The 22,636-nt window shown below is 45.8% G+C and overlaps 2 protein-coding genes across 2 annotated transcripts in view; one reads left to right on the plus strand and one right to left on the minus strand.

Annotated features, from left to right (window-relative positions):
* Window positions 1–5,999, plus strand: part of PGM2L1 (phosphoglucomutase 2 like 1) — a 37,456-nt gene extending 31,457 nt beyond the window's left edge. Inside the window, exons 12-14 of the mRNA XM_075337649.1 lie at window positions 196–385; window positions 480–613; window positions 1,354–5,999. Of these exons, the coding sequence (XP_075193764.1) occupies window positions 196–385; window positions 480–613; window positions 1,354–1,456 (427 nt within the window). The 3' untranslated portion in view covers window positions 1,457–5,999. The remainder of the gene's footprint in view (window positions 1–195; window positions 386–479; window positions 614–1,353) is intronic.
* Window positions 6,000–20,254: 14,255 nt separating this feature from the next.
* LOC142290061 (olfactory receptor 4B13-like) lies at window positions 20,255–21,199 on the minus strand. Its single transcript, XM_075334005.1, has one exon. The coding sequence runs from the start codon at window positions 21,197–21,199 to the stop codon at window positions 20,255–20,257; it is 945 nt and encodes a 314-aa protein (XP_075190120.1).
* Between the last annotated feature and the right edge of the window lie 1,437 nt (window positions 21,200–22,636).

Raw genomic sequence — 22,636 nt, forward strand, 5'->3', positions numbered from 1 at the left:
TCTCCATTCACTGACAGCGAGCAGAGATGTTTCTGCCATTTTCATTCATTCTTAGGGATATCAGAGATCTGTAATTTCTGGACGGACAACAGCGACACCTGGTGGCCACAAGGCAGAATTACCAAAAAAAATTTTCGTACAAGTTGCTGTGTGCATTGATCCGCTGTCAGCCATGTTTTCTTCTCTCGTTCCCAGGTACGGTTATCATATTTCTAAGACCTCGTATTTCCTATGTTACGATCCGGCCGCCATCAAGAGGATATTCGAGCGGCTGCGGAATTACAACGGCCCCAAGCAATACCCGCGGGCGTGTGGGGCGTACGGCGTGCTTCACGTGCGGGATGTGACGATGGGATACGACAGCAGTCAGCAGAACAAGAAATGTGTAAGGGCCGCACTGCAAGTCCCATAATGCCCATGTCGCATAGTGATGGGTGAGGACGGCACAGTCTCACACTGACCCGGATCGTGTCTTGCAGCTTCTCCCCGTCAGTAAGAACAGTCAGATGATCACCTTCACCTTCCAGAACGGCTGCGTGGCCACCATGAGAACCAGCGGCACCGAACCAAAGATCAAGTACTACGCCGAGATGTGCGGGGTCCCTGGGCAGGGGTAAGGCTGAGATTTGTGGGGTCCACGGGGCAGGGGTAAGGCTGAGATGTGCGGGGTCCCCGGGCAGGGGTAGGGGAGAGATGTGCGGGGTCCCCGGGACAGGGGTAAGGCTGACATGTGCGGGGTCCCCGGGACAGGGGTAAGGCTGAGATGTGCGGGGACAGGGGTAAGGCCGAGACATGCGGGGTCCCCGGGACAGGTGTGAGGCCGGGACGTGCGGGGTCCCCCGGGACAGGGGCGAGGCCGGGACGTGCGGGGTCCCCCGGGACAGGGGCGAGGCCGGGACGTGCGGGGTCCCCCGGGACAGGGGCGAGGCCGGGACGTGCGGGGTCCCCCGGGACAGGGGCGAGGCCGGGACGTGCGGGGTCCCCCGGGACAGGGGCGAGGCCGGGACGTGCGGGGTCCCCCGGGACAGGGGCGAGGCCGGGACGTGCGGGGTCCCCCGGGACAGGGGCGAGGCCGGGACGTGCGGGGTCCCCCGGGACAGGGGCGAGGCCGGGACGTGCGGGGTCCCCCGGGACAGGGGCGAGGCCGGGACGTGCGGGGTCCCCCGGGACAGGGGCGAGGCCGGGACGTGCGGGGTCCCCCGGGACAGGGGCGAGGCCGGGACGTGCGGGGTCCCCCGGGACAGGGGTGAGGCCGGGACGTGCGAGGTCCCTGCTGCCTCTCACAGATGCTCCCTGTAGGGGGCGTTTGTCCCAGCACAGTAGCGCCACCTCACTGACTCCTCTGTCTTGCAGGGACCGACCTTTCCTGGAGGAGGAGCTGAAGAGGGTGATCCAGGCGCTGGTGGACGAGTTCCTGGAGCCCAGTAAGAACGGTCTGATCTGGAGGACCCTGTGACCGCGCCCTTCACCTCCGGCCCCCCGTGTTACTCGTCAGCGGCTGGATTGGCGGAGAAATAACCTATCACTGTCCAGACCTATTTAATGCACTTACCTGTGTGTAATCCGATGCAAAGCATTGTGGGTGGTGTCTGCTCGTATTATTACATCATAGGCACGTGTCTTAAAGGGACAGTCCAGATTCTCCCTCTCCCTTCAGTTTAAGGTTTGTGTTCGGTCCTGTCTGCTTTTGACCAAATGTATTTTTTTTTTATGTCTTTAAGACGAGGTCCGCTCTGATCTTTGCTGTTCTTTAAAGGGACACGGTCACTGGACTGACGTTTTTATTTCAGCCACAGAGGCCGAGAATGGCGGAAGTTCTTGGCTCGTAGACGACGCGACCACTTCAGATGGAAAAACTTGAGTTACTGTTTCTTTTACGTTGTTTTGTTCTGTGTTAAGTTATTACTTTTCGATCGGGGGCGGCCGGACCCCCGGGACCCTCGCTGATGAGTGTTATGTTAGGATTGTTCTGTGTCTGCTGCTCTGAGATTGTCTCTCTTTTAAGCTTTGCATTGTGGTAGTGCTGGACCGTGGATCGATGGCCATTAGTCATGGCGGTGACCGGAGCGAACAGAGGGAGGACGACGGTGCACATAGAGGGGCTTATCTAGATCTAGACCAGTGGTCTCCAACCATAGCGACACTAGAATTCCCAGCATGCCTGGACATGATGAGAGTTGTAGTTTCCCCACAGGTTGGATATCGGTGCTGTAGACTTTGCAGGAGGTCGGCAGTTCTGATAAACTTTGCTGATCAATTCCCCACCTTTTTTCAATATCTCTGCTTGCTGTCAGTGAGTGGAAACGTCCTGGTTCTGTCCTGATCCGGTCTATGGTTTGTTACATTGTGACAGACCCTCAGCTGCGACAAGTGTTGCTTCTGACGGTCAATCATGGACTGGGACGGTGGTTCTCATGCTTAAATTCATGGCGGGCCATACGTTGTGCATATGAAGGATCGCCTGGGGCCTACTAATCAGAAGAGGCAGTGGTGATGCCAGCCCGGTGGGCAGGAGGCAGATCACGGGACTCCGGCCTGGATCCCACAGGTTAGGGATGTGACCGCTGCAACAGTTTCTGGCCATTGTATCTGCTCATCTGTAGTCGGGATTGGATTTCAGACGGACAGCAAGCAGAGATCCTGAGCATGTTCGGTGGCACAGTGGCGGCCCTTCTTCTTTCGGGGTCCCTTTCTGCGTTTCGCCCCTGCAGCCTCCATTTCTGATTTTATTGTTTTGCCGCCTATCATTTATCCGATATTTTGGACTCTCTCTGCACTTTATATCCTGCCCCTTCCTCCCTCGCCCACCGATGGCGCCGTCTACACCGGCCGGGGGCAGAACCACTATCCTCCAGATCATGAGTGTAAAGCTGCTGCGTCCGTCCTGCGGAGCCCGGTGATATCTGCACGGTGTCCTTTACTCCACTCACATCCAGAGCTGCTGTTGTCTCTCTTTACCCCCTGCTGGGGGAGGGGTGACAGCACTGACACTTAGAGTACATGTTGCTGCATTCATTGCATTATGGGAGATGTAGTGTTCGGTCCGTGGGATCAGCCGTGGTGCATGGTTGGAGGACAGATGCGCCATTGAGGCTGCAAGATGCTGAGGTTTCTTTGACCTACATACACGCATTCACCTCCAGAGCTGCATTTACAATGGTGCGGACCCCTTGGGATTACTGCTGTGCTCTGCTGCATTGCATTGTGGGAGCATAGATGCGCTGTCCTGGCTGCGCTCGTCAGCACCGTGCCGGCAGCTCTGGATGTGGCTGGACCTCCTCGCTCACGGTCTGTACGTTGGATGTAGATTTCACCTGGTGACGCTTTCTTACCCCGGACGGAGGAGCCGCTCGTCTGTACTCTGTGCCGCCATCGTGAGGATCGGCCAGACGCTGGGTATCCAGTGATCTGCGCAGTAACGCCAGCAGCCTCCGCGTCTTTGTACTGAAGCTTATTGCACTGTGTCCGGTGATGTCTCCCCCCGGGGTTCTCACTAGAACGCTCGCTCCAGGGTTACCCTTTTTGCACTATGTCTTATTGCACTGCTCCGGTCTGTCCTGCGATGGAGCACTATAGATGCACCGTACTGTAGGGGGCGCTGCGATGTGCCTAGATTGTAGCCAGATTGAGATTTCAGCTGCTGTGGAGGAGGGAACGTGTGCCGAGAAGCAGCCCCCCTCCCAGTGCAATACTATATGTGCTACCAAAGTGCCCGCACCCCGTCTTGTCCTTTTTTGCTTTATTGATGACCTCTTTTTGGAGGATGTCACATCTCCTACCCATTAGACAAATTGACAGTCAGGTAGTGGTTGGTTCGGAGCTCCATGACCAGTGAGGACATGTTATCGAGGGCTCGGATATGGGTCAATATGAGTATTGGGTGTCCCCCACCGATCAGCTGAGTGGCTCTTGCGTCGGCCAGATGTCCATAGCGTAGAGACGGAACAGCTTGGCTCCGGACACTTTGTAGTTGCTGATCTTGGACCTCCAGCTCTGATCATTCACTTCAATGGGAGCTGAGCTTCAGATTGGCCACTACAATGGTGTACAGAGCGGGGGACATCTGGCTTCTGCAAGGGCTACTAACCTCTGATCATTAAGGCGGGTCTAGGATGTGTGATTGATCCATCATCGTCCAAGTAGTGGACAATTACTTAAAATTATTGACAATCATAAAAAAAGACCACCACACGTTACCATTCAACTGCAAAAATAAGTTGCGTTGTGCCCACATGGAGATGACCAACCTGAGGTCTTAGCAGACCCCACCAACTGTTATAGGACCGGGTAACATTTACTGGTGTATATGTCGCCCAGTTGAAAGCCAAAGAAAAACTCTTCTTCTCCCCGTTAACCTCACTGGACACTCAAGACATGCTTCCCTCTTGAAGGCTCTTGATGGTTTTGGTGAGGACCATGAAATCGGTGAAGCCTGCTTGCTCTATTTTACACCTGTCCAATCATGTGCTTTTTTGATGAGGATATTTACCGTAACCAATTCCCCAAACAAGACAAGTTCTGGTACGGGGTTCTTCCGTCCCATCAGGCTTTAGCGGTAGTTGTCCATATGGCATTTTTGACCCTGTTGACTGAGGTTTCCAATAATTGTTACAACCCTACAAAAATTTTCATGAACGACTCTACTCAATGCCCTGTTCGAGGCGAGGACAGGACAGCTGTATATTGCACTAGTAGGGTTATAGGTGCACAGACCCTACGGTTATTGGAGGAGACTTTAATAAAGTCCTCCATCTTCAAGGTTCTTTAGAGAAAGAGGTTGAGAACAGTTGAATGCTTTATTTTATGGTTCCTTGTTATTTGGCTTTTCCTTCGTTTCGTTATTATTTTTTTTCTCACTCATCCATGTGTCGCAGACTGGGATGAGAAGGTATTGCTGCTCCCTAAAGCTGCTCCATGCTGAGCGTTTGCCCCCACAACAGTCTCTCTGCCTATTTGCCCCAAGTCATTAATGCTTCCCCAATATTCTTCTCGAAGAGACCAGCCACCAACCGGCTTATGAGTTGAAGTGCTCACCATCTTCTGGTTCTTCTGCTCATCCACATGATCTGAAGAAATCAGATGTCCAGCTATGGTTGGGCAGAAGACACCCGGACCCATTCTAAGAGGCTGTCATTGATCAAGTAACTTTTCGGGAATTAAATATTCATTTCTGAAGTAAGATGTCCATCATATGCAGCTATGGTTCGACAGAAGACATTGAAGTGCTCGCCATCTTCTGGTTCTTCTTCTCATCCATGTGGTCTGAAGACATCAGATAACCAGCAATGGTTGGGCAGAAGACATTGAAGTGCTCACCATCTTCTGGTTCCTCTGCTCATCTACATGGTCTGAAGACATCAGATGTCCAGCTATGGTTGGGCAGAAGACACCTGGAAACATTCTAAGAGGCAGCCATTGACCAATTAACTTTTCGAGAACTGAATATTGATTTCTGAAGAGAGATCTCCATCTTACGCCCTTAGAAATGGGAAGACGTCTAAGACTTTGTCCATAGATGTGGTCAGGAAAGTTTCTCCTCCACCCAAGTCCATGCCTACATCGTTAAACATGAAGACAATCGGTCAGATCAACCACTTTCTCAAACTGAGCTGATTGTGGGGGTAAACTCAGTGATCACTACACGCGGTTACACTGCTGATAAGCTTTAAAGGGGTTGTTAAAATGAGAGAAACACTGCCTCGTCCTTCCATAAACAGCGCCACTCCGGTCTGCAGGTTATGTGTGGTACAACAGTTTCATCTGTGGACTGGTGCTGCAATGTTTTTGAAGAAGGCAGCCATGTTTTTCTAATTTTGCACACACGATCATATCCTCAAACAGAAGCTGTATACACTTGCTTTTTTCATGTTTACCTGGTTATATTGATGTTCATTGATTTTCTACAGACTTTTGTTGTTGTACTTTTTTTTTTTTTTTTTTTTTTTTTTTTATTGTGATTTATCGTGTAACTGGTGTTCAAATAAACTCTGGTTATTATATTCGTGTTTGGGGTAAATTTTATTTTGCAATTCTCTTTTTCAACCTTCATTGAAGCTGGAGTCCGTCCTGTCGGGGTCCCTGATTGTAGAAGGTTCTTCACCCACAATCCAGTTATACACTTGTGTGAATTCGTCTTTCTCACTCTGTCCCATCACCCCATGGTGTAGATCGCTCTGCTAATGTGTATAATATTCTGTCCTATCACTACCAGTATTTAGCCTCCTCTCCCCTTCCCTCAGTGTATAATATCTGTCCGGTGTATAACCTGTGCCACCCCCTCACCCCGACATGTCTTCTGCCTTATCTAACATGTGACAGAGCAGCCGATGGTGCGGAGCTCACTGATACCAGCGCGTCCTGTAATAGGAGCCACCGGGGTAACAAGTCCGTTCCTGACATTTCTTCCTCCTGAATCTTCCCCATCACCTGTGACTGATATTACTGAAAAATGGAAGAAACCGCAGCAACTCAGCCATGAAGTGGAGACCCCGTAATGTTACAGAGACTCTGGGCCGAGTGCTGAGGAGCAAAGGGGCAGAAAAGTCCCCACCGGTCTGCTGACCCCATAACTGCAGAGTCCAGACCTCCTCTGTCAATCAGCACAAACACTGCACCTGCTAGGAGCTTCATGACTGAGCAGCTGCATCATCCCAGCCGTACACCACTGAGCATAATGCCGAGCCGCACATCACCAAAGACAATGTCTTACCACATCAAAGTGACAGGGCGGATACGTCCTTACTTGCGTAGCGCTCACTAATATACAAATTAGGCACACTCAATACAGTTTTATGGTAAAACAATAATGTAACAATTTATTAAGAATGCATCAGGATAATCAATTATGGAATGTCAGAAGCAAAATTACCCTGTTCTATTGCTTCAATTAATGTAAATCATAGTATATAGAGAAATAAACATCAATACATTACCTAAGTATTGTAGCATCCCTTCCCCACCAGAGGGACCACGGTCAGCGAGAAGGAAATACTCTGGTATCGCCATCACAGAAGAAGTGTGTCCACTAATTCTGGATATCCCTAACTCGCTGAACAGGGTCCCACTTTTTTATACACAGCTCTCGCATCCTCCTCCATCACCGCTGCGCAATATGTTTTAGCTAGCTCATCAGTTTCTTCCAGCTGCTTAGTATGTTGCTTTTTACAAAGTTTAAGTTTTACTTAAGTTTTATGATCACCCACCGCACAATGCTTTAAGGTTGTCTCTTACTAACATAACCCAAAGTTTGTTTGTAAGGTTTGTTTGCTATTGTCTAACATCTCAAAGTTCACTGGTATGTTGTTTTCACCAAGTTAACGCCTCATGTTCAGGCATAACGCTCTAAGATTGTAGCATATGGACATCATGACCTCCATAATCACCTTTTCTGAAGACTGGATACCAATTTTAAATCAATCACACACTCATATTTGTCTCATTTGTATCACAAACTGTCCTTGATTATTGATGTCATGCATGACCATTGCTACATGAAACCATCAAAACTTATTGGTCTTCTTTGTCTCCGAACATCATACTATTATTGAACACAAGACCCCCATCATTCAAACAACCTAAAGATTCATTGTTTGAACAGTTTTTCTTTTCCATTGATTTTGTGGTTTTTTTTTTGTTTTGTTTTTTTCCCCAGTACATATTTAATAATACATATTATGTGGAAGATCCCACATTGCTGAATGTTGCAATACTAATCGATGAGCTAAATCACACTAACCAGGACTTTGTCCAACAGACTACAATAACCCACACCTGGATTACCACAGGTCTCTTGTCCTGATGTGTATTCAGACAACTCATTACACATCAAATTCCCTTGTATATTACTACAAGATTCATTAGTCCTGTTCACAAACATCTTAGTAAATGTCCATAAATTATTGTGAATAAACCTTTCCAGCAATATAGGTTTAAAAGCATCTGCCGTATTTAAAGTTTATTTGAAACTTATTTGTATGTTCTCCGTGGGTACAGTTCACAATTTAGTCAATCCTGTTTTTATTTCTTGGCACCCATTATCCTCCTTTTGAATGCCAAGTATTGTGAGTTTGTATTAGTTCCGCTCATATTTCCTGGATTTACCCATCAGGAGAGTGGTTACATATCCAGCAATCCGTATGTTGACTGCTGATCAATGCCTCACAAATCACTTGATGATGTATTAAGAATCGATTGGCCATTGGCTCCTCCTGGTAGAAATTCTTCCATCCATCCACAAAAGGGAGTACCAGGACCCACAGCCACCACATCTCACACTTCACTTTCTAGATTGACCAATAATTCTGCACCAAGGATTCCATAAACTGATTTTCACTTAAGTGTTTAAGAGACACAAGTAGCATTTTTCTTGGGGAACATACTCCCACTTCTCAACCACAGGTCTCATTACTAATAGGGTATGATCTTTCCCTACTACAATGACCTTGTGAGGGTAGCCTGGGCTATAGATTGGTTAAATGTAATAAGATTATCTGTGTATGTAAATAATCAAAATATAGATGTCATTGCATAATTATCTGTGTGTCTATATGACAATTGCACAGACGCCATAATATGATTCTAAGCTGTGTGTTCAGGAAAGGGTTAACCAACAAGATGATGAAGCCAAAGTACAAATGAACGAACTATGAACAAGGGAGATATTCATTAAGTTAATTGGGAGCCTTATCTGTAAAATTCACAGGAGAAGGAATGTGATATCTGTAGGATGAGGCAGGCTTTCTCCCATGCATCACTCCTATAGAATCTCATCTTTGCTTACCGTCTTCAAAGTGTGAGAAAGGAATGTACCACCTGGGATGATGTATGATCTCATGCATTCTCCCAATGCTGCCTATACGCACTCCCCCCTAATTATTCTTTATCAGTATGTGTGAGCAAATGGAGAAGGTTTGTAAATGTTTCAAGGCTGAAATGATGTGTTAATGCTTGAGCAATTCAATACACGAGTTCAGACGCAAGCCTGAGCTCAACCAGAGAACATGTCCTGTGTTCATTGATTGAGTCTCATAATATCTGCGCAGATAGCTACTTTGGACCCGTCCTTTGGATTTGCCCTGAACAAAGACTCCATTAGCAGTCTTACCTAAATTTCTCCCTTGACAACCTCAGCCTCAGAAGGCGGTTCTTGAACATTTTGGAGCCAGATTTTGACACATTAGTGATTTTTGAGGACCCAAAACCCTTGTCTCCTCTAGGAGTTAATTCAGTAGGAGCCCTTCCTTCCTCAGCCTGGGCTAAGGATATAGGTATCAGCAGCATCTGTGCCATTCGCTGATCCTTTTCAATGATCAATATGGGAGAAGAGCCTTTGATTACCTTAATTTCACCTTGATAATCTGCATCAATTACTGCACCCACCACCACTGCTCCTTTTAAAGCAAAACTAGATCTTGTAGCTATTTGCCCATAATGTCCTTTCGGAATCTGACATCCCAAACCTGTGGGAATAATCCCCACCTTACCTAGTGTTACTAACACAACCTTAGTAGAATGAAGATCCAACCCGGCAGAGAAAGGGGTAGATCTCTCGGGTACTACTGCTTTTTTTCCTTCAGTGGATGTTTTGAGTATTGCAGCTGATTTATCTGCTTTGCAATTAAACAGGTGTTCAAGTGAGTCAATAGGTACATGTGCATCTACATGAAACACAGATGTTTTGGTATTCTGAATTAGTTCCTCAAGGATTTGCCATACCTCTTTACCATGGATCAACCAATTATGTCTTTTCCACCCCACTATCCAGGTGGCAAATCAATTTGCCACTGACCAGGAATCCGTGTACAAAAGACATTTCACGTCCTTGCTCAAACTTACAGCAAGGAAGACAGCAAACAATTCGGCATACTGACTTCTCTTTCCCTCTCCCTCCATAATTTGTTTTTTCCAATTTTGGATTGTATGCTACACTTTTCCACTGTCTTTTTCCATTGACATACCTGGCACATCCATCCGTGAACCAGGCGTGCCTCTGTTGATCTTCTGACAAGTCTGAATAGCTCTGTCCCCATTTGACTGGAGATTCTTCCATTTGAGCTGCTTGGAGAGGATTCACTCCTGAATACGCTGATATTTCAGCTATTTTTTCATGTAAGGTGGCAACTCCACCTTCTCCTTTCTTTGCCCTTTCTGAAATGTACCATTTCCATTTAATGATACTTTGTTCCTGAGCATGTCCTAATCTGTTGGTTTTAGGTTTTGATAATACCCATTGCATTATGGATATCTGAGGTCGTAATAGGACTACATGTCCTATTGTCATTTGTTCAGTATCCACTAGCGCCCAGTAGCACGCTAGTAGCTGTTGCTCGAATGGGATATATTTTTCTCCTGCATTTGGCATTTTACGGTTCCAAAAGCCAAGGGGAACTCTCTTTGCCCCTTGCTTTTGCCATAATGACCAATTGGCATACAGGTGTTGCACGGAAACATGTAATTCAATGTCCCCTTCCTTAATTGGGCACAAGTCTACAGCTTGTTGAATGGCCTCTTTAACCATTTCAAAAGCATTTTGTTGTTCCTCACCCCATTCAAATTCATACTTTTTCCGAGTCCTTTTATACAATGGAGCCTTCAATTGCCCCAAATGTGGGCTATGCGGTCTCCAGAAGCCAAAAAAGACCAATGTATGATTGGGTCTCTTGTTTTGACTTTGGAATAGGGAAATTGATTATTTTCTGTCTTGCCTTGGGTAAAATTTCCCTATGTCCCTTGTTCCATTGGATTCCCAGGAACTTGACCAACTGAGCCGGTCCTTGGACCTTTAGCATAATTAATCTCCCAGCCTTTGGATCTCATGTGAGAGACTAATTTGGTCAGTTGATCTTTTTCTGACTCCTCATCTTTTCCCTGTATTATCATATCATCGATCTAATGAGAAAACTGCATTTCTGAAGACAATGGGAACTCATCCAGGTGTTCGGCCACCGTTCGGTGACAGATAGTTGGACTATGAATCCATCCCTGAGGCAACCTAGTGAAAGTGTACTGCCTCCCTGGCCAGGTGAAGGCAAACTGATCTTGCGCCTTCTCCTCTATTGGTATTGCGAAAAAAGGCATTGGCCAAATCTATCACAACATACCAGGTACCATCATGACGTTGCATATTTTCAACAATAGTGATAGTATCAGGAACAGCAGCAGTCAAGGGAGGCGTATGCTTATTCAACTCTCGATAATTCACTGTCATTCTCCATGATCCATCACACTTTTTTTTTTTTTTCTGGCCAAATTGGGTTATTCCATGCAGTGGTTGTAGGACTCATTACTCCTACTCCCACCGATGCTTTGATGGTTTCCCTAATTTCTTTATGACCCCCCTGGGATTCTGTACTGTTTCATAGCCACCATTTTAGTAGCTGGGGGAACATGAATTGGTGGCATTTTAACTTTTCCCACCAATACAGTGTTACATTGTACAAGATCCTGTTTTTATAAAATTTTTCTTCCTTCAGATGTAGGGTCATTCCCTTCAGTATATCTATGGACCATGATATATTCAGGCATAGGCACAACCAACACACTGTATTTTCTGATGGGTAAATTCCCTATTTTTAATGCAACCTGTGTATGTACACCCATTGTCACTTTAAGGCTATGTGCCCACGGGCGCTCGTACCTGCGGATGTATCCGCAGGTACGAGTGCATGTTTCCCGCAGCTGCCCGCCGGCGTCCGCAGCTATTTTTAGCTGCTAGAGTACAGCGGAATAGCTGCGGGAAACATGCGGAGATTCATGCGGCTTACCTGCGGACGTCCCGGCCTCTTATCTCCATAGCGGAGGGCCGGGACATCCGCAGGTAATTCCGCATGAATAATTGACATGCAATTATACATGCGGATGCCTACATCCGCAGCATGGTCGGCAGCCGCACTTTCCGCAGCGTGGACACAGCACTCCCCATGTCCCATAGGATAACATGGGGAGTGACTGTACATGCTAAAACCTGTGGATTTATCTGGAAAATCCAGAAAAATCTGCAGGTTTTCCGCGGCAAAATCCACAGAAACAAGGTCCTGTGGGCACATAGCCTTACTCCTAGCCCAGCAATTTTAATCTTGGGGCCTTTAAACTTCTGTGGGTTTCCATAAATCAAAGTAGCCTCCGCCCCTGTATCAATTAAAGTGGGAACTCTTTGAACATTCCCCCTTTCCGTCTTCCCAATGAAACTGCATCACCTGCCTTTCCAGGGACCCCCGTGAGTACAGAAACAACATCATGGGGTTCTGAAGCTAACGCCCAATTGCGTCTCCCCAATGAAACTGCATCACCTTCCTTTGTAGGGAAACTCTCAAGTAATTTAACAACATCGAGAGGCTCATTGCGTCTTCCCAATGAAACGGCATCACCTGCCTTTGCAGGGACCTCCAAAAGTACAGAAACCACATCATTGGGGGGGGGGGGGGGGGGTGCTCCATCACCTGCTTTTTGCAGGGACCCCCATGAGTACAGAAACAATATCGGGTTCTGAACCTTTGAGCTTATTCTTCCAGGGTTCTGCCAATCCACAACAACGCATCTCTTGTGCTATAACAATTGTACGGAGCCTTGGTCCAGCCAGCGATCTCCACACAATCCTCCTCCTTCTTTTTCCCTTTCTTAAACATTTGTCCTGGCTTTGTGCCAAAAAGCCAAAAATTTGGGCCAGGTGCCAACAAATTATTGTCTTGCTTGAAAATAAATTAGGATAGGAGGATTATTTCTTATAAACAATTTTCTTAAAAACTTTTATACTTTTGGAATTATAAAGATCTGGATTGGTGCCAAAAAGAAACAACCTGCAACATCAATCTATTCCATGGATTACATTACATAACGTTCACCTTCTTCTAATATACCACTCAAATACACCCTTCCAGATATTCACTATCCTGCCGACTACGCCAATTTATGTCTTACCACGTCAAAGTGACAGGGCAGATACGTTCTTACTTACGTAGCGCTCACTAATATACAAATTAGGCACACTGAATACAGTTTTATGGTAAAACAATAATGTAACAATTTATTAAGATTGCATCAGGATAATGTTCAATTATGGAATGGCAGAAGCAATATTACCCTGTTCTATTGATTCAATTAATGTAAATCATAGTATATAGAGAAATAAACATCAATAAATTACCTAAGTATTGTAACATCCCTTCCCCACCGGAGGGATCACGGTTAGCGAGAAGGAAATACTCTGGTATCACTGTCACAGAAGTGTGTCCACTAATTCTGGATGTCCCTAACTCGCTGAACAGGATCCCCCTTTTTTATACACAGCACTCACAGCCTCCTCCATCACAGCTGCGCAATATGTTTTAGCTAGCTCATCAGTTCCTTGCAGCTGCTTAGTATGTTGCTGTCACGGGGTCCTTCTCCCATATCACACGATCTATGCAAATCAAAAAAGTCCGTGGAGCTTCTGTTAGGAGTCTCAACACAGAAACTAGCCAGATATCCCTCCGGGAAGGACCTAGCCAAGGAGTGGCTCTTTTTAGGAAACCACCCTAACCACCATATTAAGTGGCCCTTTTAGTCAATATCCAACTCTTTGACAAGTTTAAAGTTATGACAAGGGAATTACCAAGGCCAGGTATCCATCCACAGACAGCTGTTTCGGGGTATTGCCCCTCATCAGTGTGGAGTAGGTTTTTGGCCAGGTGGGGGCAATGCCTAGTAGACCAACAATACAAGTCCGTTAAGCGATAAATAAATGTCCAGGTCTCCCTGAGAAGCCACAGCTTCCCTCAGAGGTTCAATCTTCCTTCTCGCTTCAAGTTCCCAATAGACTGACAAATCTCCCAGGTAAGCAGAGTCCACAGTAGGTGGACTCTAGGCCCACCTCCCCCCACACCCAGGGACGGAAGTGCCTCAAGAAGCTATAACCTTGCACTATAGGGGGTGATTACTTACAAACAATAGAAATGTACACAGAAGCAGTTCAAATAAGACAGTGAACCAAGCTTGAAATAGGAATCTGTACAGCAAGATACACCTCCCCTCATCCCACCATCACAACCTGTCCCTCCTTTTTAATAAGTGATTATGCCATGAGGTCTATACAGACCTCTCGCCATCTCACTTAAGTCTATGTTGCTCAGCTGTGAATAGTCTATGGTTCTTGTTGGGACAGTCCATCAGCGTTCTGGTGTTGGCTTCCACGCTTGGATGGAGAAGCTGTAGATAGTCCCTTGTCTAGCGGTAGGGTTGGAAGGACAAGCTTCCATTTGTGTCCTCCTTCACTCAAACTGTGTTTCCTGCACCCACAAATCGACATTGTAGATCTCCCACATCATTTCCTAGGAGAATATCTGCAGGCAGGCCGCTCATCACCCCAACCACACTTGTTTGACTCCAAAGCCAAAGTCCAGATTCACAGTCGCCTTTGGAATATTCCTTTTTTGTCCTCCAGCCAATTCAATAACAATCCCTGGTCCATGATGTATCGCCTCTCGCCGAACCACTCGGGGATCAGCTATTGTGAGAAATGCCCCGGAGTCACAAAATCCAATGACTCTCTGTCCATCCAGTACAACCTCCTGTAAGTGCTTACTTTGATGGTAAGAGGAACTCGGGGCTGTGGCTCCGCACCTCATGAACCTCTAGTGGCCAACCATGAGTGTCTGAATCATTAGGCAAGTCAACTTGAAGGGGTGAGAACTCTTCCCCCATTGTGTACGGCTGTAGAGAATGAACAGGTCGATTTTGTGCAATGTCATTCCTCAATCGACCAACAGGGCAAGTGTTTTGTAAATGCCCAGGCTGTCCACATCGATAACATTTCCTCTGTGTCGTACTCCTTCCAGTGTGCATTCTGGAGAAGGCAGTAGGAGAACCTGGTGACAGAGGCCGGAGGCCATACACTCAAACAGGACCATCTATGGTGCAGGGTTCAGCGGTACACTCCGGTGGAGGTGGTGGTAACTCTTCCTCAGGCGGGATGGAGTGCACAAAATGTACTGGACGAGATGGAGGTGCGTTGCGCTCCCTCTGAGTCCTTGTGGGACAACTGGATTGCAGGTGCCCAGGTTGTCCACACCCATAACATCTCCTCTCTGTGATCCCCCCAGGGCGTGTTCGGAACTGTTGGGGTCCAGGATTGTGAGCCATGGTTGTCATCGGCCTGTGGCTGGTTGGAGGGGCAGATATAACTGGAGAAGGCCGGGGAGCAGGAGCAGACTGTGGCTTATTGTCCAGAAGCATCCTCCATTGCGGTCTGATAGCAAGGGCCTTGGCAGCCAGGGCTGCAGCTCCATCCAAGGTGCACGGCGTGCGCTCTCTGACCCATTCCTCTATTTCTGAGGGACACTTGTAAAGAAATTGTTCTATAAGAAATACCTGCATAACGTCTTCCACAGTGAAGGCGTCTTCTGCTTCCAGCCATCTCCGACATTCCTGGGACATCTTATGAGCATACATCCTAAATGATCCCCTCGTGGTGCATGGGAAGTCTCGGAACTCTGCCCTATGTGAGTCTGGGGTGATAGCATGGTAATCCAGAATAGTCCGCTTTACAATGTTGTAATCCTGGTTCTGCTGTGAGTCAATGGTGTGATAAGCCTCTGCCAGGCTTCCATTCAGGAGTCCCACTAACAAACGCACCCAGCCAGAGTGGGGAACCTCTATCATGACACACTGCTGCTCAAAGTCCTTGAAGAACCCTTCCACATCTCCGGAAGCCTCATCAAATGGCTTGAAGTCCGCCCGGGTGATCCGCACAGGCTCCTGGATCGCTGGGTTCACACTCCAACTCACATTACTCCCTCTGTTGGACTCCATTGCTTCTTGTCTCCTCTGTGCTTGGCGAGCAGCCTCCTCCTTATACTCCTGAGATACACCGGGGCCAAGAGCTGCCATCTCTTCTTTGAACCACACCACCCACTGGCTTTTTGGGGCAGGCATCCCCGTCCCCAGTGTTTGTCCGTCAGACATCTGGGAGGAGGTGGACTGGCTCTCACCCACAAGTAGATCAATTAAGGCTTCTTTACACAGTCCCTGGTAGCTCAGGCCCAGATCTTTGGCTCTCTCCTTTAGACTGGAAGCAGTCCAGTTTCTGTACTCTCTCTGTTGGTGGATCTCCATTAGGCTGCGCTCTGTTGATCCCACCGCTGCCACCAGTTGTCACCATCACAGTTGCTTTTTACAAAGTTAAAGTTTTACTTAAGTTTTATGATCACTCACTGCACAAAGCTTTAAGGTTGTCTCTTACTAACATAACCCAAAGTTTGTTTGTAAGGTTTGTTTGCTATTGTCTAACATCTCAAAGTTCACTGGTATGTTGTTTTCACCAAGTTAACTCCTCATGTTCAGGCATAACGCTCTAAGATTGTAGCATATGGACATCATGACCTCCATAATCAACTATTCTGAAGACTGGATACCTATTTTAATTCAATCACACACTCATATTTGTCTCATTTGTATAACACCATGCCAAGCCATACATCACCAAGCACAATGCCGAGCTTTGGAGCAATGTAAAGCCGCCACCACTGAACCCTGGAGGACCCTGCACTGATGGATTGCACTTCACTATCTGCGTCTGATGGAAGAGTCTGGGTTTGGTGATGGAGAATGTTACCCCCTGATTGAATTGTGCTCGCTGTACAGTTAGGTGGAGGAGCATACTGCTTTGGACTGCTATCTGGGGGCGGTCTTGGACCCTTATTTCTAGTGAAAGGAAATCTTAATTCTTCAGTAAAAGACATTATAGCTTCAGCTTGGTGGGAACAGTTTGGAGAAGATCCTTTTCTGTTCCCCATGACTGAGCCCAGTGCACAAAGTCCATACAGACATGGAGGGGAGAACATGATGGCTTCATGGAACCTGGACCTCAGCCCCATCCAACAACCAACATGGTCTGACCTTCCAAATGCTCTTCTAGATGTAGAGGCAAAAATTCCCGGAGACATTCTCCAAAATTGTGTAGAAACTCTTCCCACAAGAGCACGAGCCAGTATATCTGCAGAGGGCCTGACCCGACAGTAATATCTATGGATGTAGGATTGGACATCTGAGAAACTCCTGGAGGGGGCACATTCTTATCTCCATATATTGTAGTTGCCTTTAGGAGTTTAGGACTTTCTAGTGGGCAGAGTATCAGAAACTGCCCAGGGGGAACAGTAATAAACAGACCATCATCCCTTCAGGATCCCGATATGTGAAGCAGAATGATTGGAAATGTGTCCTCAGGTGAAGATGGCCTTGGCTTCGGAGATGGGTGACAACATGGAGAATAGGGAAGTTGAGTTATCATTAACCCCTTAACGACCGCGGGCCGTAAAATTACGTCCTTGCGGTCATAATGTTACTGCCCGCGGTCTGCCGGCAGCATCATGCTGCGATCGGCACACATCTCAGCTGATTTTCACAGCTGAGATGTGTGCCTGCTAGGCACGAGCAGAATCGTTATCTGCTCGTGCCGTTTAACCCCTTATATGGCGCTGTCAATATGTGACAGCGCCATTATAAGCGCGATCGCGGTAAACATTTACTTACCGCCCGATACCGGAAGTCATGTGACGCGATCACGTGACTCCCGATAGTTGTCATGGTAGCACAGGGTCATGTGATGACTCCTGTACTACACCTGACTTGCTTTCACTTTCGCTGTGCCCGCTGCACAGCAAAAGAGAAAGAGAGCGTATCTGCTGTTTACAGCCTTGTAGCTGTGATCAGCAGATACTGCAGAGCGATCGGAATGCTGATTGCAATAGCCCCCAAGGGGGACTAGTAAAATAAAAAAAAGTAAAAAAAAAAGTTTAAAAAAAACAAAAAAACCTAAAAGTTCAAATCACCCCCCATTCGCCCCATTGAAAATTAAAGGGTTAAAAAAAAAAAAAAAAATATACACACATTTGGTATCGCCGCGATCAGAAACGCCCGATCTATCAAAATATATAATATATTAATCTGATCAGTATACGGCGTAGCGGCAAAAAAATTCCAAACGCCAAAACGATGTTTTTTTGTCGCCACAACTTTTGCGCAAAATGCCATAAGAGGCGATCAAAATGTAGCAAAAATGGTACCGTTAAAAACGTCAGCTCGAGACACAAAAAATAAGCCGTCATTGAGCCATAGATCCCGAAAAATGAGAACGCTACGGGTCACGGAATATGGCGTAAAACATGCGCCACTTTTTTCGGACAAACTTCCGATTTTTTTTAACCCTTTATATAAAAGTAAACCTATACATGTTTGGTGTCTACGAACTCGCACTGACCTGAGGCATCCCACCCACACATCAGTTTTACCATATAGTGAACACAGTGAATAAAATATCTCAAAAACCATAGTGCTATCGCACTTTTTTTGCAATTTTTCAGCATTTGGAATTTTTTTGCCGTTTTCTAGTACACTATATGGTAAAACTGATGGTTTCATTTAAAAGTACAGCTCGTTCTGCAAAAAATGAGCCCTCACATGACCATATTGACTGCAAAATAAAAAAGTTACGTCTCAGAAAAAGAATGGCAAAAAAAAACGGAAAGCGAAAAATCGTCCGGTCGTGAAGGGGTTAACGTTCACTCTGCAGAGACAGTTGCCTGATCTGAAATCCAGCAATGTCACCAAGGGCTTCTTGAGTTTTCACATTATTTATCATTCAATAGTGGATTTAATCTATTGATATTGGAGGTTATGTGCTCTGGTATGGGAGAAACCTACGAACAGAAGCCTCCGGTGAACTTCGGCAAACGCCAAATTCTTGAACTTTGAAGATTAGTTACACTCATGAGTCGGAGAGCATATTCTGAAATCCAACGTTTAGTGTCTGTCGCCTTCATCTTTGTTGCCTCTTCTTCTATGGCTTCTTGTTTCTCAGCCCATACAACCCTACAGTGTCCCAAGAGGGCAGAAACCAGGCAGAAACAAACACGCCCGTGTCACTGTGATGCATGACAGTCTTCCATTAAGTACTGGAATTGTTGCCTTCGGACCTCTCATTACCCAAAAATCTGAAATAAAATCCAAATCCGGCATCGTCACCAGATTGGACTACAATTGTGCCGGTGGAGGCCGCCCTGATACTCCTCTGTCACTGAACTGGTAAGGCGTGTGATTGACTGCAGCGGTCAGATGTCTGGAGGAGGACTGATGTGTATGACAGCCCGATCTAAGTGCCAGTGACAAGTCAGGTCCCCAAGTGAGGAGAATTAAAAAAAAAGAAAAGAAAAGAAAATTAATAAAAAATAAAGAAAATCCACAAATATAAAACAAAAACAGTCCATTATTGTTGCTGAATCCTTAACGTTGCATCTGTATCTATTCAATTATTCAAAGGAAAAAAAACAATGGCACAATTGCCGTTTTTTGCTTTTCCTACCTCTCAAAGAAAAAAGCAAACTCTCACACGGAAAAATATCAACATGAGGGGTCGTTGGATGTGGAAACCTGTATTTCTACTACGTGTTTTTAATGTGGAAAATCAGTAAAACACAACGAAAACAACTGTGAATATAGCATCGATATAATCAAAGTGGTCCACAGAAGAAAGAAGTTAAAATATTGTCTATAATGCACGGGGAATGACTAAAAAAAGGTGGCAAATTGCTGCTTTTTTTGTATTTTCCCCCTTCCAAAAAGATTGGATTTAAAAAGGATCAAAAGTCGTGTGCGCTCCAACATTTTGCCAATGAAAACCTCCCAAAAAAAACCTTCCAAAACTCTTTCACACAGCTTTGATGAAAATAAAAAGCCAGCGTTTGCATGGTTTCACGCCCCTGTGAGGGCGCGGGATCTGAAGGAGCTGACGGGGATGTTGCTCCTGTAAATCCATGGTATCACGTCTACAGGGGTGTGATACCGTGGAAAGCATGCAATCGCCCGCGGGGCTAGAGACCCTGCTCATTTACATAGGGAACATGATGTAAGTAATAAAACGTTTTTTTTTTTATATACATTCATATTACACAATATTACAACACGGGTGGGTAGGAAGGGGTTTCTAGGCCACACATCACCCTGCTTGTAGGTCAGAACGGATAATGGACTTGTCAGGGTTCGTTTAAGGAAATGGAAAAATGTCTCCAAAAATTACCCAAGGAAAGAATGTTTAATGAAGTGGGTTCCACTGAAAAACTCATTTAAGAAAACTTTGTGCACTTGAAGTGGTAATTGGCATAAGAAATCTGAGAGACTCCTCTCGAAGGCTCGTGTGATCATGGACTTATGCGACTTGTTACATCCTTGCTGAATAATTGGGCTAAATTGTTTTGTTTTTTTTATTAAAAAAAAAAGAAATAAAATTTTATAAAAATTTCCACTTTTTCACCTCTTTTAGTCGATGAATCATTTTTACTTTTAGTGCTTTTGTCCTTACCCCAAACACCAGTGGGTTGAGAAGCGGCGGTAACACCAGGGAGGGTGTAGACAGGAGGATGTGGCCGCTAATGGGGAGTTTGGCACTACCCACTCTGTACCGAATGAAGACAAATATGAATCCCACCAGAAAGATGGAGAAATTGATTAGGTGGGGGACAAGCGTGTGCATGGCTTTCCTACTGGACTCTGCCGATAACTTATGACAAACCACGTAGATTCGAATGTATGAGAAAATGATGAAACTGGTGGAGAAGAGGAACAAGGCAACAGTCATGATTGTCCCATAGATATTATTGATGAACGTGTCAATGCAGGCCAAAATGAATATAGACATATTGTCACAAAAAATATTTTTGATTTGTGTCCCACATAGAGGAACTCTCAGGGTCAGGATCATGGCCACCAGGATCACAATGAAGGAGGACATTAGAGAGAAGGCTAGAAGATGAGCGGCTTTCTTGTTGGTCATCAGGATGATGTATTGTAATGGTTGATACACGGCCAGATACTGGTCATAGGCCATAATCGTAAAGGTCAATATTTCATAATAGGCAAAAATCGAGACACTGAAAGACTGGATGAAGCAACCATTGTAAGAGATGGTCGTAGAAGATGTCAACAGATCTATCAAAAACTTTGGAAAGAAGGAGCAGCTCCCGAAGATCCCATTGCAGAGGAGATTACATATGAGAAGGTACATGGGTTTATGGAGACTTTCCTCCGTCAGAACCAAATGCACAATGAAGCCACTCAAGCCCATGGTGGGGACGTACACAGCGAGAGAAAAGACATAGTAGAGGAATCTATTATCTTGCATCTCCAGGAAACCCAAGAGTTCAAAGCTGAATTTGATTGAAGATTTGTTTTCCATCTTTTCAACTTTGCGCTTTACTTGTTCTGATGAGGACGAGATATAGAACAGAATTACATATATGGTCAAAATTGTTGGTACCTTCTAGAAAACCAAGAACCCACCAATGATCCCTGAAATAACTTGAAACTGACAAAAGCAAATTTCATTGTAAATTTACTGAATATTAACTAATAAGAATTAGAATTTACTTTTGAATTGTAGGTCTACAGGAAACCCCCCCCCCCCCAAAAAAAAAACCAAAAACAACAAACTAATGAAATTAGCCTGGACAAAATTGGTTCCTCTAGAAAAGATTGAAAGTAATTTGACCATAGGGACACGTGAAACTAAGGTGTGTCGTATAATTGGCATTATAGATGTCTGCAGATTTGTAATCAGTCTGCTTATTTACAGGGTGAAAAGTAGTCACTGTGCTGTTTCGGATCATGGAGTGTACCACACTGGACATGGAAAAAAAAAGCAAAAGAGCTGTCTCAGAGGATTAGAAAGCAAATTCTAGACAAACATGTTATAGGTAAAGGCTATAAGGTCATCTGCAACCACCTGATGTTCCTTTTGCCTCAGCTGCACATATTATTTAGACATTTAGGGTCTATGGAACTATTGCCGACCTTCCTCTAAGGGGGCCTAAAGAGGAAAACTGGTGATAAATTGAAGAGACAGATAATATGAGCCCAGAACAACTACCAGATAGCATAGAGGTGACTCCTAAGTCAAAGTACATCAGTGTCAGATTACCCCATCCAATGCTCTCTTGGCCAAAGTGGACTTCATGGAAGACAACTGAGGAAGAAACCACAAAGCAAATCATAAAAGCAAGACCGGAGTTTTCCCAGACTTCATATTGACAAGACACAAAGCTTTGCACGGATGAGACCAAGCTGGAGCTTCTTGGGATCGCACAAGCGTTTATGTTCATAAACAGAAAAATAAAGCCAAGAAATGAACATTATGCCTGCTGTGGCACATGGAGGAGGTTTGGTTATGCCCCGGAACCGCTTTGTTGCATCTGGCACAGGGTGACTATCAAGTCATTCTGGAGCGAAATATGCTGCACTTTGTCAGAAAGCTCAGTCTGAGTCGTAGGTCACAGGACCTCCAACAGGATAATGACCCAAAACACAGCAAAAACATCCAAGAACGGTGAAGAGCAAATCATCGGATTCTTCTGAAATGGCTTCTATGAGCCCTCATCTAAATCCTACTGAACATGTGTGGAAGATGCTGAGACCTGCAGTCTGGAGAAGGCACTTTCACACCTTAGGCCGCTTTCACACTGCGTTCTTATCTCTGTTCAGTGGTCCCATTGGGGCTTCTGTACGAACCCCTCACAAAGCGGGTTTCGGACGTATGTGCCGCCAGGACCATTGACTATTATGGTGTGGATGGAGTCACAATGTGCTCTGTCACGCACCATGTTTGGGAGCATACCCT

The sequence above is a fragment of the Anomaloglossus baeobatrachus genome, chromosome 2 (assembly GCF_048569485.1).
Source record: "Anomaloglossus baeobatrachus isolate aAnoBae1 chromosome 2, aAnoBae1.hap1, whole genome shotgun sequence".
Lineage (NCBI taxonomy): Eukaryota > Metazoa > Chordata > Amphibia > Anura > Aromobatidae > Anomaloglossus > Anomaloglossus baeobatrachus.